At 35.8% G+C, this 24,295-nt stretch overlaps 1 protein-coding gene across 3 annotated transcripts in view; it reads right to left on the bottom strand.

Annotated features, from left to right (window-relative positions):
* TTC28 (tetratricopeptide repeat domain 28) overlaps nucleotides 1-24,295 on the bottom strand; it is an 896,291-nt gene that overhangs the window by 407,405 nt on the left and 464,591 nt on the right. For all 3 annotated transcript variants that reach the window (XM_077160720.1, XM_077160719.1, XM_077160721.1), the window contains 2 exons: nucleotides 13,989-14,261; nucleotides 12,911-13,041 (listed from right to left, as the gene is read on the bottom strand). In XM_077160720.1, the coding sequence (XP_077016835.1) occupies nucleotides 12,911-13,041; nucleotides 13,989-14,261 (404 nt within the window). The remainder of the gene's footprint in view (nucleotides 1-12,910; nucleotides 13,042-13,988; nucleotides 14,262-24,295) is intronic.

Below are 24,295 nucleotides of genomic sequence, written 5' to 3' on the forward strand. Positions count from 1 at the left end.
ATAGGTATATATATATATATATGAATGTAAAGGACCTAGAATATCCACAGCAATTTTGAAGAATAAAGTTACAAGAATTATACTGAAGAGCTAGAGTAAATCGGCAATGTGCTATTAACATAAAGATAGACAAATAGATCAACAGAACAGAATAGCGAGTCCTTATATATCTTATACCTGATTTACGACAAAAGTGGCACTGTGGAGCTGTCCTGTGACTATATGGTGCTCAGTCAATTGATCATTTATATGGAGGAAAAAACTGAACTTTGAGCCCTACCTCAAACCAAACTCAAAAGTAACTCCAAGAGTCAGTAGAACTAAATGCAAAAGGTAAAACAGTAAAGCTTCAAAGAATATCTTCATGAACTTGGGATATGCAAAATTTTCTTAAACAGGATGCAAAAACACAAACCATAAAAAAGTGTTGAAATTGGGCATCACGAGCATTTGTTACAATAATTAGGTAGGAAGTTAGGAATTAAGAAAAGGAACTTGTAAGGCTGAGATAATTCAACTAAAATTGAATAAAGAAAACATTGCTGAGGGGTCAAAGATGAGGTCTACTGTGATGGTTAGGTTCTGATGTGAACTTGGCCAAATGATTAAGCCCAGTTGTCTGTTCAGGCAAGCACTGGTCTGACCATTGCTGGAAGATATTTTGTGGCTGGTTAATAAACTGTATGTCATCAGTCAGTTAATTGCATCTGTGGCTGATTACATCTGTGATCAACTAAGGGGTGCTTCCCACACATGAGCTAATCCTATCAGTTGAAGATTTTTAAGGAAGGAGAGAGACCCTTTCACTGTTTCTTCAGCCAGTGAGCCTCTCCTGTGGAGCTCATCCAGATCCTTACCTGGAGCCACCAGCTTCAGAGTCTACCCTATGATTCTGGACTCTTCCATTCCCAAGGTTGAGTAAGACACTTTTATAAATCTCATATTCACAGATCTCTCCTGTTGGTTCTGTTTCTCTAGAAAACCCTAACTAACACAGTTACTATGCATAGGAACCAGAATAGTAAAGATAAAAGGATAAAAATATAAGGCATGTACAAAGCATAGTAAGTAGGCTTGTATGAAAAGATTATAAAGATGTATGATATACAGAGTTGGTGAAGAAAAGCAGCAGGAAAAGGTAAAGGGGTTTGCACTTCATCTTAGAGGCAATGGAAGCATGGAAATTACCTGACCACCACTATATTTTAGGACAACGACTCAGGAGCTCTGTAGGAAATGGACCAGATAGAGAAAAACTAGATAGAGAAAAACTAGATAGGAAGAGCTAAAACAGGGCTTCACAAATTAGAATATTTACACACCTCAGTGTGACAAGAAGTATACAAAGCTCCCTAATAAAATACAAAGCATATTTTCTGCGAGTGTCCAGTTTATTTGAACATCTGAGGAAAAACAATTGCACACTAAAATAAAAACTAATATATTACATGATTATATGGAACATTCATATGAATCTTTTAAATGGTGATAACTATGATAATGCCAATAATATTAGCAACATCTTTTTTGAATCCTATGTCACAGGTACTGTGCACTCAGGCATGAAATAAGCACTATACATGACAACACAATTTTCACAAGAATAAATGAAGTTAGTACTATTAGAATCATTTTCTCCATCCAACACATACAAAATTATTTGCTCAGACATTTGTGTTCCCATTAACTTTTCTCTTTACTTTTTATTCTTTGTTTTCATTAAGGTTTAACAATCTCTTATATTGCTGATGCTACAACTTGGTACAGCCACTTTGGAAAACCGGCAAAAATCTTCTAAACCTTAACATCTATGGAACCAAACATCTCACAGAAATAAGTAGTTATGTTCGCTAAAAGATATGTATAAGAAAGTGCTTAGCAGCTTTTTCATAATAGCCAAAATTGGAGATGATTAAAATAGCCACTGTACACTTAGAGGAGTTATGTAATTGTTAGGGTTACATGGTAATAAATGATAGATCAAAATTCAAGCCCAGGTTTGTCTACTAAGTTCGTACTCCTAAGAACTACACTATACTTGAAAGAAATTATCTATTCACTGGAGTAGCTTCAGGCTATGTTCATTGACCCTAACTAGTATAAGCCTTCTCTTCTCTGATTATAGGACAATGTTTTAAAAAATATAAAAAGTTTGGAGAGAAGGCTACTGCAATAGTCCAGGTAAAAGATGGTCAGGTAGAAGGGAGGAGACAGAAAAGAGCTTTCTATTACAGAAGGAATCCATAACCAATCAAAGATGAGAGTGAGGGGAGGAGGTGGGTTGGGCACTAGGACATACGGTGAATGTGGAAGTAGGTGCAGACTAAAGGCTGAGGCAGTAGGCTCCATTGTTAGGCACAGTGAGTTGGAGGTACGTGTCCAGGAGGCAGTTGGAAAAAGAAGTTTGAAGCTGAGGAGAGAAACCTGGACTGATAAAACTTTTAAATCCATTAGCATATTTTCATATCAGATTCCCTGAATAGAGAAAAACATCTTAATACAATGTAATTTATGCATTCTTCTGACAATTTATATTAGCTCACAGGAATTAATTTTGAAACCACTGAAATTAATTTTGAAACCACTAAAGTAGTCAGAAGTTTCGTCAGAATGAAAAATCTTGTGAAGTTAGCATCCTCCTGATTAAGGAGATGAGAGTAACTGTATAAAAGAAAAAGCCACTGCCTTTTAAGGCAACCAAATAAACTGATTTCATGCTGCTATCTTGCTACATGGGAAAATCCTAAAATTTATTATAGCTAAATGCAAGAGATAGAAAGATGAAGTTTAGTGTCCTTGACAGCCCTAGGATTCTTGGTGCTTAATTTTTACATCGAAAGGCAGTTTATTTTCTTTTACTATGAAAATAATGAAACAGGGAAAACAAGGAACACTTTTAGGTCACAGATACAATATAAAAGTAGAGTAATCATAAAGAAGTATATTCTCTGAACTTTCCATATTCAGTGATCTGACAGCTCTTTTGGGAGAGTTCTAAAAGTTCTAACCAGTACAATAATAAAGAGGGAAAAAGTAGAAGTATAACATTAAGGGCAGAAATACGCAAAATTACTATTTGCAGACAACTTGGCTGCCTTACAAGAAAGCCCAAGAGAATAAAAAGAAAATTATTAACTATTTATTAAAACGAATTTTCAAATGTCAAATCACAAAACATAAAAAATTGTTTTTTCTATATACTGTCAACAACTAATTTGAAACACACACATATAAAATACAAAAAAACGAGACACATTAAATCTAGGCCAAAAAAAAAAAAAATCTTCCCCAAAGTATAGACCAGTGAGGACCATAAAAGAATAAATAGATCAGGTTGCAAAACAGAAGACTGACTATTGAAAAGACATCAATTTACCTACAATTATTTTGTAAAATTAAGATAATTCCAATAAAAAGCCCAAAGGAAGATTCTTAAAAATAATAAAAAAAAAGATTTCAGAGTTCATTTGGAGAAAAATATGAGACAAAAATACCTTAGAACTTAAAAAAAAGAATAATGGTATGGGACATGCATCAGACAAAAAAATATATTATAAAGTGACAATTAAAATTGTGTTTTATTAGAGCACAAATTGTCTGGGAACACAGTGGGATGATACAGTAAGCACCAAATCATACCAATATAAAATAATCAACGCCACAAGAAAAAAAAACTAGGTAAAAAGTATTAAAGAGTTTATAAGATAAATGAGCATAAAGCTCCCTTTATAAAAGAAAATTTTAGAGTCAATCTCAATAATAATCAAAGAGATTTAAATTAAAACAGAAAGATACAAATTTTTTTTACCTGTCAAATTGGCATTTTTTAGTTTTAATAATAGCATCCAGTGTTGGCCAGTGCAGGGAAATGAAACTTCTGTTACATTGCTGGTAGGACTGCAAACAGATGCAGCTTTGTGGGAGGCAGTTTAGCAAAAAGTAACAGAAATCTTAATATGTTTTGTCCAAGAAAGTCCACTTCTATAAATTAAACTAAATGAAATAATGAAAGATATGTTCAAAGATTTATCTACAAAGAGTTTTTCTATATTTTATTAAAAATTTTGAAACAATGTGAATATATAATAATAGGGAGATAGATTAAATAAATTATGATAAAGCCATAAAACTTTCAGCAGAACTTTAATCAAATGAAGAAATATTTTTTAAAAATGAAATGGAAAAAACTGAACTTATAAAACAATTTTACAAAAGGAGTTCAATTTTATTTAGATTATATATAAACAATTTTAATTATATATATGAATAAAAGAGTATACTCAAAGTATTAACAGGATGGGAGGTATACAGGTGTTTTTTATTTTTCAAAAATAGGAAAATTTCCAAAGTCTCTACAATGATCATATATTTCTAATGTAAATGGATAAAACTAATACATACTACTCTTTTTAAAAACCAAGAGTCTGTAACTGTTCTGATTAAGATGGTGGTAAATATCTCATATTAGCTAACAGTATGAACTATCTTACCACTCAGTGAAACAAGTGATAACCCCATTAGCCAATTTCTACATCTCATTCAGAACCCAGCTGAAGTTCCACCTGCTTCATGGGGCTTTCTCAGGTCTCTCAGATTTACACCTGACTCTGTCTTCTCTGGAATTGCAGGATCTTGGCAGCCATTCAGAGAGCATTCAGCATTTGTTGCTCAGATATTGTTTTAATATTTTCACTGTGCTGAAGTTTTGTCTCAAAGAGAGAATGTAAACCACACAACACACCTCCAGACCCCAAACTTAAGCACGGTGCTCTGCACATTTTAGGTGCTTCATGAGACATCATATTTGTGCTGGTTTCAAGGGATTTATGTACCCTAGAAAAGCCATGTTTTAATCCTGATATCAGTCTTGTACGAGCAACGTTTCTCTTAATCCTTATTCAATAATGTAGGATGAAACTGGATTTGGTTATCTCCATGGAGATGTGACATACTCAATTGTGGGTATTAACGTGATCAGATGGAGATGTGACTCCACCCATTCCAGGTGGGTCTTGATTACTTTACTGGAATCCTTTAAAAGAAGAAACATTTTTTCGATAGAACGAGAGAGCCACAAGAGAGAATGAGATAGGCATGACAAATACAGAACCCACACGACCAGAGACCTTTGGAGATGAAAAAGGAATACGCCCCCAGCAAGCTTCATGAAACAAGGAGCCTAGAGAGAAAGCTAATGGACATCATCATGTTTGCCATGTTCCTTTCCAGTTGAGAGAGAAAGCTGAACGTTATTGGCCTTCTGGAACCAAGGTATCTTTCTCTGAATGCCTTAGATTGGACATTTCTATAGACTTGCTTTAATAGGAATATTTTCACTGTCTTAGAACTGTAAACTATGAACATGTTAAATTCCCCTTTTTAAAAGCCATTCCATCTCTGGTATATTGCATTCCAGCAGCTAGCAAACTAGAACAATATTCAAGTGAAATAAATCCCAGCAGACTGGCCAACTAAAATCTTCAACCTAAATAAAATATATAAGATTGCAATAATTCCTTTTATTTTATTTTATTTTTTTATTTTTATTTTTTTTACATGGGCAGGCACCGGGAATCAAACCCGGGTCCTCGGGCATGGCAGGCAAGCATTCTTACCTGCTGAGGCACCGTGGCCCGCCCTGCAATAATTCCTTTTAAACATTTTGTGTATTCCTTAATTTCTTAACTGATATTAGCTCCACTCTTATGCACTTATGGCTGGCCTCAGGGATGTAGGGAAAATGATTTTCAATTAATTGGAGGCAAATAAGAAGCAGCACTCAAAAGAAATCTTAAAAATTAAGAGGAATGGTGAGAAAATAAAATTTTTTCCCTTAAGACATAATCCCAGAAGCAAGCACAACAGAAAAGACACAGTGAGAGAGAAGAGAAATTCTAACGGTCAGTCTAGGAATCAGATAAATACGCTTGGGCCACACCGTGCAGGAAGACAAGCTGGACATCAGGAACATCCCAGAACGCGGCTTCTTCTGTAATCAAGCTATAACTAAATGGCAACCTGAATGGGCCAGAAAAGCAGATGTGAAGAGGCAGAAGAAAGAATAAACGAACTAGAGGACAGGACAATTGAATTTGAACACAAAAAAGAACAAATGGTGAAAACAATGGGAAGAATTGAATTGGATCTCAGGGAAATGATGGAAAACACAAAGCACACAAATATGGGAATCATTTGTATACCAGAAGTAGAAGAGAAGAATAAAGGGATAGGAACATTATTTGAGGAGATAATTGGGGAAAACTTCTCAACCTTATAAAAGACATAAATATGTAAATCAAAGAAGCCCATGGAACTCCAAATAGAATAAATCCAAACAGTCCAACTCCAAAACACATACTAATCAGACTTTCAAATGCTGAAGAGAAGCAGAAAGTCCCGAAAGCAGCAAGAGCAAAGCAATTCACTACATTCAAGGGAAGCCACATAAGATCAAGTTCAGACTATTCAACAAGCACCATGGAGGCAAGAAGGCAGTGGTATGATATATTTAAGATTCTGAAAGAGAAAATTGCCAGCCAAGAACTCTTTATACATCAAAGTTGTTCTTCAAAAGTCAGAGAGACATTAAAATTTTCACAGACAAATGCTGAAAGAATTTGTTAACAAAGCCTTGCTGTGCAAAAAAATACTAAAAGGAGTATTGTTGGCTGAAAAAAAAAAGACAGGAGAGAGAGAAGTCTGAAGGAGGGCACAGAATTGTAGAGTATTAGAATGGTCAATTTAAAGGATAAAAAGTGAAAGGGGGAACAGTATATAAATCTGACAAAAACAAAAGGATTAAAAAAATAAAAAAAGCAAATGATAGGCTGGTAGATTCAATAACTGCATATGCAGTAATAACTTTGAATGTTAATGGACTAAACTCCCTAATTAAAAGCTATAGATTCGCAGAATGAATTTAAAAATATGATGCATCTATATGTTATTACAAGAGCCTCATCGTAGACCCAAGGATACAAGTAGATTGAAAGTGAAAGGATGGAAAAAGGCATACCACACAAGCTCTAACAAAAAAACAAACAAACAAGAATAACTATACAAGTATCAGACAAAATGGACTTAAAATGCACAGATGTCATAAGATTCAAGAAGGATACTATATACTAATAAAAGGGACAATTCACCAGGAAGAAATAACAATCATAAATGTTTATGGACCCAATCAAGGAGCTCCAAAAGTACATGAGACAAACATCGGCAAAACTGAAGGGAGCAATAGACATTTCAACAATAATTGTGGGAAACTTCAATACATCACCGTCTTCTATAGATAGAACTAGAGAGAAGATCAACAAGGAAATAGAGAACCTAAACAATGTGATAAATGAATTAGTCCTAACAGACATATATAGATTGTTGTACCCCAAAACACCAAGATATAAATTCTTCTCTAGTGCCCCTGGAACATTCTCAAGGATAACTCATATGCTAGGGCACAAGACAGATCTTAATAAATTTAAAACAACTGAAATAATTCAAAGCACTTTCTCTGACCACAATAGAATAAAGGTGGAAATGAACAATCACCAAAGAACCAGAACTTTCCATAAATACATGGAGATTAAATAACAAACTGTTAAACAATCAGTGGGTCAAAGAAGAAATAAGATGAGATTCAATCAGTCATTAAAAATTTTTCCACAAAGAAAAGTCCAGGGCCAGATGGCTTCACAGGGTAATTTTGCCAAGCATTCCAAAAAGAATTAACACCATTCCTGTTCAAACTCTTCCAAAAATTTGAGGAAAAAGGAACAATACCTAACTCACTTTATGAAACTAGTATTACTCTAATGCCAAAACCAGATAAAGATACTACAACAAAGGAAAGCTACAGGCCAATCTCCCTAATGAATATAGATACAAATAAAAACTCTCAACAAAATACTTGCAAATAGAATCCAACAGTACATTAAAAGAATTATACACCATGACCAAATGGGGTTTATCCCAGGCATGCAAGGATGGTTCAACACAAGAAAATCAGTCAATGTAATACAGCACAATAACAAATCAGAAAGGAAAAAATCACATGATCATCTTAACACTGAGAAAGCATTTGAAAAAATTCAGAATCCTTTTCTTATAAAAACATTTCAAAGACAGAAATCAAGGAAACTCCTCAATCTTATGAAGGACATATATGAAAAACTCACAGCCAGCATCACTCAACAGTGAAAGACTGAAAGCCTTCCCCCTAAGATCAGGAATGAGGCCAGGATACACACTCTCACAACTATTATTCAACATGCAGCTAGAAGTTCTAGCTAGAGCAATTAAGCAAGAAAAAGAAATAAAAGGCATGCAAACTGAAAAGAAGTAGTAAAACTTTCATTATTTTCAGATGACATGATTCTATATCTAGAAAACCTGAGAAATATATGGCAAAGCTACTTGTGGTAATAAAAAAATTCAGCAAAATGCCTGGATACAAGATTAATGTGCAAAAATCAGTAATATTTCTATACACAAGTAATGACCTGAGAACGCTATTAAGAAAAAACTTTCATTCACAATAGCAACTAAGAGTTAAGCATCTGGGAATAAATTAACCAGGGATGTAAAGGATAGAAAACTACAAAATACTGCTAAAAGAAATTAAAGAATATCTAAATAGGGGGAAAGACATTTCATGTTCACGGATAGAAAGGCTAAATAGGTGGTGAAAGGGTAGTTCAGTGGTAGAATTCTTGCCGGCCATGCAGGAGACCTGGGTTCGATTCCTGGTACAGCACTTCCCAAAAAACAAAACAAGCAAAACAAAAACAAAAAACAAATAAAAACTCAACAAATGGTGCTGTAATAATGGGATACCCACATGGAAAAATAATGAAATGTGACCCCACTATACAGCATACAAAAAAAAAAAGGCTAAATATTATTAAGATGTCAATTCTACCCAAATTGATCTACAGATCCAATGCAAAAATTGTAACAGCCTAATTGGAAGATCTTGAAAAGCTAGTTATAAAATTTATTTGGAAGGGAAAGGGGCCCCAAATAGCCAAGAACATACTAAAAAAGAAGACTGAAGTAGAGGTCTTACACTTCCTGAGTTTAAAGTTTATTACAAAGCCACGGTGGTCAAAACAGCATGGTATTGGAACAAAGATAGATATATTGATCAATGGAATTGAATTGAGAGTTCAGAAAGAACCCCAGATCTACAGTCAATTGATCTTTGATAATGTCCCCAAATCCACTGAACTGGGACAGAATAGTCTTTTCAATAAATCAGGCTGGGAGAACTGGATATCCATGGCCAAAGGAATGAAAGAGGACCCCTACTTCACACCCTACACAAAAATTAACTCAAAGTGGGTTAAAGAACCAAATATAAGAGTCAGTACCATAAATTCTCAGAAGAAAATATCGGGAAACATCTTCAAGACTGAATAATAGGAGGTAGCTTTTTAGACCTTACACCCAAAGCAGAAGCAACAAAAGAAAAACACAGATAAATGGGAACTCCTCAAAATCAAATGCTTTTCTGCCTCAAAGGACTTTATCAAAAAGGTGAAAAGTTAGCCATCTTAATGGTAGAAAATATTTGGAAACCATATATCTAATAAGGGTTTGAAACCCAATATATATATAAAGAAATCATACAACTCATCAAAGAACAAAGAGCCCAATTATAAAATGGGCAAAATTAATGAATAGACATTTTTCTGAAGAAGAAATACAAATGGCTGAAAAGCACATGAAAAGATGTTCATCTTCATGAGCTATAAGGGAAATGCAGATCAAAACCACAATGAGGAGCGGTGCAATGGTAGCTCCGTGGCAGAATTCTTGCCTGCCATGCCAGAGATCCGAGTTCGATTTCTAAAGCCTGCCCATGTCAAAAAAAAAAAAAGCCACAATGAGATATTACTTCACACTTACAAGAATGGCCATCATTAAACAAATGGGAAACTATAAATGTTGGAGAGGATCTGGAGAAAGTGGAACACTTATTTACTGCTGGTGGGAATGTATAATGGTATGTTGCTGTGGAAGACAGTTTCACAGTTCCTCAGAAAACTAAACATCGACTTGCTCTATGACCTGGTAATATCACTACCTGGTATATACCTAGAAGAGCTGAAAAAAGTGCCACAAACAGACAATTGTATACCAATGTTTATCGTGTTATTACCCCCATTACCAAAAGATGGAAACAATCCAAGTACCCATCAACAGACTAGTGTATACACAAAATATGGTATATACATTGATGGAATATCATGCAGCAGTAAGAAGAAATGAGGCCTTGAAGCATATGACAACATGAATGAACCTTTAGGACATAATGATGAGTGAACAAGGATTTCACTAATATGAACTCCCTAGAAAACGTAAACTCAGAGTCTTAAAAGGTAAGATATAGGGGACTTAGAGATAGACAGAAGCTAGAGAAGATGAAGTGGTTACCTAATAAGTACAGACTTTTTAACGAGGTTGAACTTAAATGTATGGGAATGGATAGAGGTGATGGTAGTTCATTAGTGGGATTACAAAGTAATAGTGCCATATTGAAGGTGAATATGATTGAAAGGGGTTGTTTAGAGCCACCTATCTCACCAATTAGCTCTACAAATATAAATAAGTTTTTGCATGAACTACTTCAAAGGTATGGCACTTGTACAAAGAGTTAATAATGGGGGGTATATGGGAGAAACTATCTATTGCATGCTATGGTCTATATTTACAGGAATATCACATTAGTACTGCAATAATATTAGGGGTAAATAATTGGGAGGGAATAAGAGTTAAGGGGAGTTTTGGATTTTCTCTTTGGTAGGTGTGACTGTTATCTTTCTCTTGGAGCAATGAAAACTATCTAAACTTGAGAGTGATGATGATTCTACAATTACGTGAGGATACTGTGAGACCTTATTTTGGATAGAATATATACTATACGAATATATATATATATTTATATATGAAGGCAAAAAGATGAACACAAAATATTAGAAGTAATAATCACTGACTGGCAGAAGTATAGGTGATTGTTTCCTTCTCTAAAATTCTTTGTAATTTCCAAGTTTCCATAGTGATCATGTATTATTTATATATATATATATATATATATATATTTTTTTTTTTTTTCCCCCCCGCATGGACAGGTACTGGGAAATGAGCCCGGGTCTCCAGCATAGCAGGTGAGAATTCTGCCACTGAGCCACCATCGCACCACCCTATTTTTATATTTTTAAAATACAAGCTATATTTAAAATGTTTTAAAGTAATTATTTACTTTTTTAAAGCAGCCCCAGGGTCTCTGGCTTATGGGTAAAAAGGATTTTGCAATAGGTAGGCTTGTAAACTACTGCAGTAGTGCCTACCAGAGCCAATGTGGGTGGAGAGGCCCTGGAGTAGAGAGGAGGCTCTAAGATTGTAGTATTTAGGGGAGAGAGCCACTACCTGTGAAATCTCCAGTTCCATCCTCATAATGCAATTATTTCTTAAGAATATATAGTACAGCAGAGGTTTATAAATCCAAGATAACACAGGTGATGGAAAATTACACTATTGAGGGAGGCAGACAGATTTCACTTCTCCTTTTTAATACCTAGGACACTTTTATGTCCATAATCAGAAGTCTTTCTACTCTGTCCAGTTATTGAGCTAATAGAGTATAAATGTAGCTTTTCCTGTATTTACAGCTATCTGTTCTTTCACTAAATGGCCCTATCTAGACTATGGTATTCTTAGTTATTAAGCCTGGCTCTCACTTCTTAATGTCATCAGCATATCTGCCACTACAAGTCTGATTCCTCTTTTTATTACCAGATCATCTGACTTACAAAAACTGTTTGTAAACTGAGAGTGAACAGGCAATGAGAAAGGTGTCTAAGCAACTATCCCAAGAATAAGATTGCCAGAACCCCATAGTCCTTGGTCTATTTTAATAGTTTCAAAGGTGTTTTGTTTCTCAATTTCTTCTTAGTGCTTGACTATATTCCAGAGACCTGGAGTTGTTTGATCATTTAAATGATATAGTCAATCATAGTGAAATTCTGGGATTTAAAGGTAACAGAATATATGTACTAATTCATAATAGATTAATTCATAAACTTATTTGCTGTCCCTGCCTTAATTTTTTCTTTCCCATTAATAATGTGATAATAAATGTCATTATTTATGAAATTTCTCTTATGTGCCTGGCAACATGCTAGGCACTTTATATATATTCCCAATCACAGCTGTATCTGGAATAAATAGAATTGATCATCATTTCCTGAACAAGAAAAAAGAAGCAAAGAAGAGGTTAATTAATTCTCCGAGATCACACAGCCAGGAAGTATTGGGGCCAGGATATCAGTCTGGGTCTATCTGACTTCAAACTTCACATTCCTTCCACTCTGCAGGGACGTTCTCATCATATTGCATCTACTGGATGTCAACTATGAAAATACTACATTTAATTCCTTTAATTAAGACTACGATTATATTTCTTATTACAATTAAAAAATAATACAAAGGATTATCAGGTCTCTTAATCAGATTTGAAATGCTTCTACTACCCAAGTTAAAAATTCACTGAAGAAACACCATGGAGGGTTTACAATAATAATACTTGATCCCAAGTAAGCATAATGCTTGCTTCTTAAAATTGAATAAATATATCACAATGATATAGCATTTTACTACTTTTATATGTCTATTTCATACTACATTTGAAGAGAAAAAGAACAACACATCCCACCAGGCAGTATGTCCTACCTATTTCTATATACCCAATGCTTATAAGATGTAGATGTCCAAAACTTGATGGTTAATGAAAGATAAAATCAGTGTTTACCAACTCCTTAAAATCATATTTGAAAGTATTGACATATTTTGAACAAGAAAAAATTCCATGTTCCAAAAAAAATTTCTTTTGGTCTGCAGACAAACTCCCTACCTCTCGATCCTTGAGTTTCATGGCGAGCACCAACTGATGCCTGTGGTTAGTGAGAGCCTCCCGGTAATTTCCTTTGGAGAAGAATGCAGAACCCAAATTCCCATGAGCTCGGCATTCCCCTGTCTGGTCACCTGAATTGGATAAAAAAAAAAAAAGATAAAACTCCGCTATATTACAGCATTATTTACAATATATAATGGCCATCTCAACTTAAAAGCCAGGTTTACTACCTAGGACTTCACTCATTTAGAAAAATATTTTTTTCTTCCACAAGACTCTATGTGGGAGTAATGGTCCTAGAACTTAAATCTCTGAACAACAATTGTTACTGTTGTTATAGCATAGAGTCAGGGATTTAAGTGTCCTAGAAATCAGAGGTTAAAGACCTTGACACAAACCAGCTGCTATTTGAATCTCTTCATTGCTCTGCTAATGACCCTTAATTCTGAACTACCAACAGCTTGTAGGTTCAGTCATTTTACTCTAAACCTACTAAAATATGTTGACTCTTTACAAGTATAATGATGGTAGATTTACTATATCCCTTTTCTTACTACTATCCTACAAATCCTTTGAATAATCACCATCATGACAACCATAATTATAGGCCACACTTATTTTACAAACAAGGGAACTGCGGCACTGAGAAGTCTAGTAACTTGCCTGGTGGCACACAGCTAAGGAGACTAAGCCCAGCAGTCTGGCTCCATAGTTCATGATCTTAACCACTGAAGATAATGTCTCCTCCAACAAAATTGTGATTCATTTTAATGGAGGCAAAAATTAAAATTTAGATGAACAATCTACCCATGATTACTATCATTTGGGATATTAAATCTGTAGCCCAAAACTCTGAGGAGGACAGTGAATATGTTATCTACATCTCTTGGCTTTTGAGGAGACTTGGTACCTTGTTTTATGAAAACCCTGAAAGTCCTGCATAATCTATAGTGAAGAATGCCCTACAGACACACTCAAGTTTCATTGCATATGAATGCGATGTTATTCACATTCATGTCAGGTGAATCAGCTTTGTTTCCTTTTTGCAGTACCATAAAAGAGAGAAGCACAACTCTACCTAAAGTCTTGGCTACATCCAAATCCTGCTGCATGTATCCAGTGCTCTTCTCTGTGTTTCCTAGAGACCAGTAAGCACTGCTCAGGGCAGAGAAAACAGAACCTCTCAGTTTGAGGCTGCAGGTCCCAATCTTCAGAGCAGCTTCTAAGACAACCACAGAGGCCCCATGATGGCCAGCTGTCAGGAGTTCCTGCCCAACCACAGACACAACCACAAAGGGACTCTTGTCCAGTTTCATTTTCTGAAGCTGTTGGTACGTGGGCTGGAGGGAGTCTGAAGAAAAACAGAAGACAATGGGAAAATGTGGGGTGATACACAAAACAATCTTTTCTAGAAACAGTGTTTATTATTCCCTTCCAAGGACTATTTCAAAGTCAAACTCTTCAACCAAAAATCTAACACCATCTTAACTCTTCACTTACTCCATATGTATCACCAAGCGCCAATGCAGTAATGTCCTTCATCCTACTCCTGAGTATGTATCCCACCTTGAGTATGTATCATCACTCTTTTCTGGTCTTTCTCTGAATGGTTCCCCCTTCTCCGTCATGTCTGTCTCTCAAAATATGACAAGGACCTCCCTCAAGACTCACCTCTACCATCCAGTATTTCCGAGGTCATCTAGTCCACACAAATCTTTGTACCTAAACTTCCACTACATTACTACTATAATTAGCATCACACAATTGGCCCTTAACTATTTAAGAACTGTTTCACATGTCAAGTTTTAAAATCTTTTCCCAGCTAAATCTGAAGACCACTGTAAAATTTTGTTTTATACTTCATTGTAACTTCAATTGCTATTGGCACAATGTGGGCACTTAAAAATCTCAGCATTGACACATAGGTGAAAGTTCCTAACATATTCGGCATTCAATAAATTTTGTTAAACCTGAATCCGAATGACTGATTAATAAAATCCACTTAGATTTTCCCCTGGAAAATACAATAAAGGAAGCACTCCCAACAAAATACCAGTCACCCTCACTGGCAACACAGTGTCCGTTGCTGATTCTGTGACCAATGTGCCCAAATAAAAAATTACCATTTTTTTTGTTATGGTCAGAGAAAAAATAAATAAATAAATCATATGAGCTTACTAAGGAGAAATGGAAAACAAAATTAATATTGATTTCATTTTCTTTTCACATGGTATTTGGAAAGGACATACATAAGGGGTCAGGAGGCCACAGGGAGATTCTTTCCTTTGAATTTGAACATAGATAACCTTCAAACTCCTTCTCACATTCACCCAAAAGACAACTGCAGAGATATTATCTATAACCCTACAATGAGGTGGCATTTATAACACATTTATTGTTAGCTTTCCTGAAAAATTAGCTTGCTATATTTGTTTCACTCGTATATATAAAAAGAATATTATAAAAATATTGATCTCTTTAAATCTTGACTCTCCTAGCCAATAGTGCTGCATTAAAATGTAATTTTTACAATTTATAACCTCAAGTTTCAATCTTCCACTAAGGAGCGCTCATCTGAATCAACATTACTACAGAAATCTCAAAATCTACTGGTGCCTGAAACATTCTTTTCCCTTCAATCAGATCACTAAACAGAGAACAAAGAACATTTTACACCTTTCAAGATCCAAGCAAGGATTTGCAGTATGCAGGACCAGTAAACACTAGCTAACCAATAGGGTTGAATACAAGCACAAGAGCCAGGAATTTGTAGAATAGAAAAGAACCGTATCATACTGAAATGCTGTAAGCAGAATTTTGGAAGTGTCCACTGATGGGGTATCAGCATTAGCATCCCACTGGTCAGTTACAGAGGAAACAAAAAATAATGGAATTTTAAAGCTAAAAAAGACCTTGAAAATCTTTTAATACCCTCATTTTAGAAATCTTAGTATTTTAGTGATTCACCCAAGGTCAGAGATGTGAAGACAAAGCTCTAAGTCCAGGGCTCTATGAGCACATACCAGGCAAGATTCTTAGGTGCTAGCAACAGTTAAAAAAATAATAAATTAAAAAAAAATTTGAAGTAGAAGGAAAATACACTTAGTAGTTACTGGGGAAAGTGGAAAACCAGGCTTCCAGACTCAGTCAAAATCATGCCACCAAAGGTGCCTGGTGAAGACAGCACAACTGTTGCAACTAAACACAGGACAGCTTACAACATCACTTCCAACACCCCTAATGTCACCCTTGGAAAAGGAATGTCAGTGTTACCATCTACTACCAGAACAAATTCTGTACTGTCTCTTCTTTTTTGAACTTTTAACTCCTGATTCAAAGGTGTGGGTTGGGGGTGGGGGTCCCAGCTACAAAGGAGGATGGGAAATGAGGATCTTGTAATTTCAGCTTTTATGCTGGAAGGCAGAAGTATTATAGGGAATTCCACAAGCATAGGAAGAGTATTTAGACACTGAAATCCTAAAATGACTGATGACCAACAAAGATACTATGCTTCAGGTGATGATTTTTGCCCCATATCAACCATGACTAAGTTAAAAAGAGTCATCTAATTGAGCTCTAAACCTATATGCAACAATGGTAGAAAGATGAGAGAACACTGCCACAGTTAGAGGGTTGAGGGAAACATGTAGAAACGTCTCAAAAGAAAGAGAAGTCTTCAATTGTACAAATTTTCACTAGATTAAAATGAAACAAGAAAAAAGAGGTAAAAGGTAAAACTTCCATTTGCAATATATAGAAAACAGAATACAAATACATTAAAAGATAAATTATAATGCAAGCTTACACACAGTACAACTTATAAGAATTTGGAAGAGGAAGTGACTATCAAGAAAAGCAGTAAAACTTCATGGAAAGAGTATTTCATTTCTTGAAGAAAAAGTAGGACTTAAGTCAAACCTCTGCCTATTTCTAGGAGTAGAGGGCATGTTTAGTAGAAGGCTTGCCCTAACAAAGATCCCAGAAGAATACAGGTACATAAAATGACAGGAAATGCTGAACAGGCCCGCTTGACTAAACCACGTATTTGTGAGAAAGGAAGTTGATATGGAATAATGGAGAAAATACTGAGCTGAGGCTAAAGAAACCTGAATTTCAAAATCACATAGTATCAGTCTCCTCACTTTGTCAAATGTGTAGGTTGTGGTGGTGGCGGTTGTTATACAAAGCTATACATGTATAGATATGTACACAAACAAAAAAGTCAATTTCACTATACATAAATTTAAAAGAAATTTTAATGTCAGATTTCTCTTTTTGGCTTTAATTATGTCTCATTGTTTCACATCCAATAATCAGAAGCTCTGGTTAGCAAATGTACATGCTTTGAATAAACGTGTTATTTAAAAATGTATAAAAATATATAGGCTGGATTAAGCAATCTCTAAGATAGTTTCTAACACCACTATTTTATCACTCCAATTCCTATTCTAGGACAAACTTACGCTTTTAGCAAAGGGACTAGGTTTGTAATTTTAACAGGTTAGGTTAGTTTTGGCAGCCTGCAGCTGTTATGATGTTTTTCTTTCCAGAATCTATGCATGGTGCATTAAATAGCCAATGTCAACTTCACTCCATAAGAACAAAGCCCCTTGCAACACTGACTGGACACCTGTTATATACTTTTAAATGTAAAGACTTCCTGACATCTGAAGAGCTTGTAGGCTTGTATTAGGAAGTTTTCATGCAATCATATAATCACAATGCAGTCAGCTAAGAAAAAGATTCTACTTCATCAATTCTGAGATGCACATTTATTCATATATTAACATCTCTGAATTTGGGATTTAATACCTTTGAACTTGATAGGGTCTCACAATGGTTCATCACGTCTATGTCCAAATAGATCTAAAGGAGTTATTTCAATTTATATGAAAAGTTAAGTGATAAGAAAGAACTGTGTCATCATTTAATCATCAGCATTTTCTTCATTCTTAGTAGTACATAAAACAATCCAGAGTTATTTTTTTTATTGTGAAATATAATATATATACAAAAAAGCAATAAATTTCAAAGTACATTGTAAGAAGTAGTTATAGAACAGATTTCAAAGCTTGGTATGGGTTATAGCTCCACAATTTCAGATTTTTTCCTTCTAGTTGTTCCAAGACACTGGAGACTAAAAACAAATATCAATACAGTGATTCAGTAGTCATACCCATTAGCTAAATTCTAACTTCTCTGTTGTAAATTCTCCTTCTCCTTTGATCCTTTACCCAATCTTTATGGAAATTTGGGTTATGCCCATTCTAACTTCCTTCATGTTGAAGAGAGGTGTTGGCCTCTTTTCAACATATGGAAAAGGGGGATGGAACTGCTTGATGTTCCTGAAGATACTGGCACTTCTGGGTCTCAGAAATTATCTGGCCTAGAAACCCACCAGGAGGTTGTAGGTTTTTGAAAAGTAAACTTAGTGCTTAAAGCTTTCATAGGATTGCAGGTAGAGCCCTGGGTGTTTTTTAGCGTCAACAGCAATGGTGTTGGTTGGGTTTTGGCAAACCATGGTAATTTAGCAATATCTAGCTGAAGCTTGCATAGCCATAGCCTCCAGAACAGCCTCTCTACTATATTCAAACTCTCTTGGCCACTGATACCTTATTTTGCTATATTTCTTTTCCCCGTTTTGGTCAGGAAGGCATTGTTGATCCCAAGAGACATGGCCAGGCTCATCCCTGGGAGTCATGTCCCTTGGATTACAGGGAGATGTGACTCCACCTATTTCAGGTGGGTCTCAATTAGTTTACTGGAATCCTTTAAAAGAGGAAGCATTTTGGAAAAGGCTTTAGATTCCGAGAGAGCAGAGCCACAACAGATCCAGAGCAGAGAGCTCATGCAGCCAGAGACCTTTGGAGATGAAGAAGGAATATATCCCTAGGAGAGCTTCATAAAACAAAAAGCCTGGAAAGAAAGCTGGCAGACATCATTGCCATGTTTGTCATGTGCCTTTCTAGCTGAGAAAGAATCCCTGAGCTTCATCGGCCTTTCTTAAGTGACGATAACCTATTATTGGTGCCGTAATTTGGATATTTTTATAGACTTGCTTTAATTGGGACATTTTCTCAGCCTTAGAACTGTAAACAAGCAACTTAATAAAGTTCCCTTTTTAAAAGCTATTCTGCCATCTCCCTACCCCATATTAGTGACAGACCCAATAGCAAAATTTAGAATTGCCATAGTCCAAACAACCCCAAAGAGAGATATGGAAATCTCAAAGGTGATGGAGTTATACACAGAAGATAGGACTTAACAAATGAATATGAATGCTGAATCATTAAATTGATATCTCTTTCAGTCTCCAGTATTTTAGAGCAGCTAGAAGTAAAAACCTAAAATTGTGACATTGTAACTCATTTTAAAGTCTGAAATATGTTCTACAACTAATTGTGGTGCTGTGTTTTGAAATTTATAGCTTTTTTGTATATATGTTACTGTTCACAAAAAAAAAGAAGGAAAAAAAAAGTCGATTGCAATGATAAAAAAGTATTTAAGCCCTCTAGTCTCCTATATTCTGGAGCAGCTAGAAGGGAAAAATAGGAGAAGATCGTATGGTAGCCTATCACAAACTCTGGGATATATTCTGTAAGCACTTTTTGAAGAGTGCTTTGAAAACTATTGCTTTTTTATTTCTTTGCTTTCTATATATATTATACTATACAATAAAAAAGTTAAAAAAAAAAAAAAAAAAAAAAGGCATTCTGCTTCTGGTATATTGCATTCCAGCAGCTAGCAAACCAGAATAAGGACTGACTATAAAAATTCAGAAATGGATAGCACAAAATTATCTGATAACAGCACAATAATATAAGTATGCTGAATGTGAGTACAGGTGAGGGAGAAGGGCTGGGAGCATGTATGAAATCAGAAGGAAAGATAGAGGATAAAGACTGAGGCAGTATAATTTAGGAATGTCTAGAGTAGACAATGATGGCGATTAAATATACAAATAAAAATATGTTTTTGCAGGAGGGAAAACAACTGAATGTCAGCATTGCAAGGTGTTGAAAATGAATAGTATATGGGACAATGTACAATCTGAAGCAACTAAGGTCTATAATCAACAGTAACATTGTAATATACTTCCACTGAATGTAACAAAGGCATTATGACAAAACTAAATGTCAACAGGTGACGTTCATGGGGAAGGGGTATGGATTCTTTGTTGAAGAAAAGGAAATGTCTTCATAAAGATTATGGTGATAAAGGCATGTCTTTTTACTTAGGTTGGATTGTATGATGTGTGAATAAACCTGTTAAAAATGAACAGAGAAAAACAAGTGCTAGAAAAAAATGAAGAGTGAGAAATGTACCTATTAACTGTTGGTAGGGAAACTGAGAGGTACAACAACCCCTTGGAGGGCAGTGTGGTGGTTCCACAGGTGGCTAGGGGTGGGGCTGCCATATGATCCTGAAACCTCATTGCTCAGTATATACCTGGAGGAACTGAGTGTGGCAACACAACTGGACATTTGCACATTGGTGTTTATGGTGGCAGTGTTCATGATTCATAATGGATGGAGGTGGCCTAGGGGTAAACGACTGAGGAATGGAAGGGGGAACTATGGTGTGTGCATACAGTGCACTACTGAGTGGCTGCAAGAAGGAATGAAGCAGTGAAGTCATGCAACTAGGTATATAAACCTTAAGGACAGCATGCTGAATGAAATGTCGGGAACAGAAAGACAAATATTACCACACCTCAATCACATGGACTACCTATAGCATAAAAACTCAGTGAACTGGAGTGCATGGGTAGTTCAGTGGTTAGAATGTCTGCCTTTCATGCAAGAGACCTGGGTTTGATTTCCAGACCATGCACCACCCCGCACCACCACCCCCCAAAAAACCTTCAGTGAACTGAAGTCGAGAGCCTGGGTTATCAGGTTGGGGCCTATTATAAAGGGTCTTAGAGTGTAAGCTCTTATAGTAGTCACATGTATTCAAGAGTTGTAACTGTTATTTCTAAATTCTGAGATACTGAGCTGTTTATATATAACCTGCTCATTCCCAGAAACTTCAGGTATTTATGTGACGCCTGAGACTCAGAGTTAGAGCTCTGAAGCTATGAAAGTCAGCAGTACCCCATACAGGAACTGTTTAAAAAGTTGAAAAAGGGGCCAGACTTCGAGTAGAGATATGAAGGAAGCTGACTAGATAAGACTAAGGTAGAGCAGAATACAGAGCAAAGGATGATATCGTCCATATTTTAAATCTTCAAACTTCTGTGTAGATCAAAAGGAGAGATGTTTATTTGGTGCAAAATTTATGTATTGAGTAGTGCATTACGTAATTTAACTTATACAGTCAGTTCAGTTGAACACATGGAAGTACATGGAATCTTGAATAGGGTATGAGATTTTGTTGGTTTGTCCAGATTAGAGGGAAGCCCCAATATATCCCAGAGTAATTTCGGCAGTGAATAAAGAAGTATTTGCAAAGTCCCCTTAGAGGGCTTGGGAGAAAGAAGACAATATTCAACTTTTCCATTTGGAGAATTTCTGATATTCTCACAAGCAGTGGGACAACCAAATCAATAGGCTGAGCCCTCGATCTTGCTGTTCAGCCCTACGGAACTTATTTCTGAAAAGGATAGGTTAAATCTACTTAAAATTATGCCTAAGAACCTCTTTTGTTGTTCAGATATGGCCTCTCTAAGTCGACTTGGCAGGTGAACTCACTGTCCTTCCCCCTATGTGGTACATGACTCCCAGGGGTGTAAATTTCCCTGGCAATGTGGAACAGAAATCCCGGGATGAGCCAGGAGCCAGCATCAAGGGACCAAGAAAACCTTCTTGACCAAAAGGGGGAAGAGAGAAATGAGACAAAGTTTCAGTGGCTGAGAGATTTCAAACAGAGTTGAGAGATTATCCTGGAGGAGAGATTATCCTGGAGGTTATTCTACAGCATTATATAGATATTACTTTTTAGTTTATGGTGCATTGTAGCAGCTGGAAGAAAGTACCTGAAATTGTTGAGCTGTGTTCCAGTAGCCTTGATTCTTGAAAACTACTGTATAAACATGTAACTTTTACAATGTGGCTGTGTGATTGTGAAAACCTTGTGTCTAATGCTACTTTAATTCAGAGGACAGATGAGTTTAAAAATATGGATAAAAAATAAAATAAATAAGTAGGGGGAATAAGGGGTAAAATAAATTGGGTAGATGGAAATACTAGTGGTCAATGAGAGGGAGAGGTAAGCATATGGTATGTATGAGTTTCTTCTTTTGACTTTTTTCTTTTTGTGGAATGACGCAAATATTCTAAATAAATGATCATGGTGATGAATACACAACTATATGATGATATTGTGAGCCACTGATTGTACACTATGTATGAAATATATGCGTGTGAAGATTTGTCATTAGAAACATTAAAAGAAAAAAAAAGATCAGGGACTTGGTCTATTAACTTGGGAGTCCCCAGTGTTAGAGAGAGCATCAGGCATTTCTCCAGAAGGAAAATTTAATAGTTCCATATATTTTCTCCAGTCCCTCAAAGAACTCTGCCTATACTTTTTTTTTATTAATTAATGGAAAAAAAGAAATTAACCCAACATTTAGAAATCATATCATTCTACATATGTAATCAGTAATTCTTAGCATCATCACATAGATGCATGATCATCGTTTCTTAGTACATTTGCATCGGTTTAGAAAACTAGCAACACAACAGAAAAAGATATAGAATGCTAATATAGAGAAAAAAAATAAAAGTAATAATAATAGTAAAAAAAAATTAAAAAACCTATAGCTCAGATGCAGCTTCATTCAGTGTTTTAACATGATTACTTTACAGTTAGGTATTATTGTGCTGTCCATTTTTGAGTTTTTGTATCTAGTCCTGTTGCACAGTCTGTATCCCTTCAGCTCCAATTACCCATTATCTTACCCTGTTTCTAACTCCTGCTGGAATCTGTTACCAATGACATATTCCAAGTTTATTCTCGAATGTCAGTTCACATCAGTGGGACCATACAGTATTTGTCCTTCAGTTTTTGGCTAGACTCACTCAGCATAATGTTCTCTAGGTCCATCCATGTTATTACATGCTTCATAAGTTTATCCTGTCTTAAAGCTGCATAATATTCCATCGTATGTATATACCACAGTTTGTTTAGCCACTCTTCTGTTGATGGACATTTTGGCTGTTTCCATCTCTTTGCAATTGTAAAAAACACTGCTATAAACATTGGTGTGCAAATGTCCGTTTGCGTCTTTGCCCTTAAGTACTTTGAGTAGATACCCAGCAATGGTATTGCTGGGTCGTATGGCAATTCTATATTCAGCTTTTTGAGGAACCACCAAACTGCGTTCCACAGTGGTTGCACCATTTGACATTCCCACAAACAGTGGATAAGTGTGCCTCTTTCTCCGCATCCTCTCCAGCACTTGTCATTTTCTGTTTTGTTGATAATGGCCATTCTGGTGGGTGTGAAATGATGTCTCATTGTGGTTTTGATTTTCATTTCTCTAATGGCCAGGGACATTGAGCATCTCCTCATGTGCCTTTTGGCCATTTGTATTTCCTCCTCTGAGAGGTGTCTGTTCAAGTCTTTTTCCCATTTTGTAACTGGGTTGGCTGTCTTTTTGTTGTTGAGTTGAACAATCTCTTTATAAATTCTGGATACTAGAACTTTATCTGATATGTCGTTTCCAAATATTGTCTCCATTGAGTAGGCTGTCTTTCTACTTTCTTGATAAAGTTCTTTGATGCACAAAAGTGTTTAATTTTGAGGAGCTCCCATTTATTTATTTCCTTTTCAGGGCTCTTGCTTTAGGTTTAAGGTCCATAAAACCACCTCCAATTGTAAGTTTCATGAGATATCTCCCTACATTTCACTCTAACTGTTTTATGGTCTTAGACCTAATGTTTAGATCTTTGATCCATTTTGAGTTAACTTTTGTATAGGTTGTGAGATATGGGTCTTCTTTCATTCTTTTGCATATGGATATTCAGTTCTCTAGGCACCATTTACTGAAGAGACTGTTCTGACCCAGGTGAGCTGGCTTGACTGTCTTATCAAAGATCAAATGTCCATAGATGAGAGGGTCTATATCTGAGCACTCTATTCGATTCCATTGGTCGATATATCTATCTTTATGCCAATACCATGCTGTTTTGACCACTGTGGCTTCATAATATGCCTTAAAGTCAGGCAGCGCGAGACCTCCAGCTTCGTTTTTTTCCCTCAAGATGTTTTTAGCAATTCGGGGCACCCTGCCCTTCCAGATAAATCTGCTTATTGGGGGATTTTGATTGGTATTGCATTGAATCTGTAAATCAATTTAGGTAGGATTGACATCTTAACTATATTTAGTCTTCCAATCCATGAACATGGTATGCCCTTCCATCTATTTAGGTCTTCTGT

The sequence above is a fragment of the Tamandua tetradactyla genome, chromosome 5, assembly GCF_023851605.1.
Source record: "Tamandua tetradactyla isolate mTamTet1 chromosome 5, mTamTet1.pri, whole genome shotgun sequence".
Taxonomy (NCBI): Eukaryota; Metazoa; Chordata; class Mammalia; order Pilosa; family Myrmecophagidae; genus Tamandua; species Tamandua tetradactyla.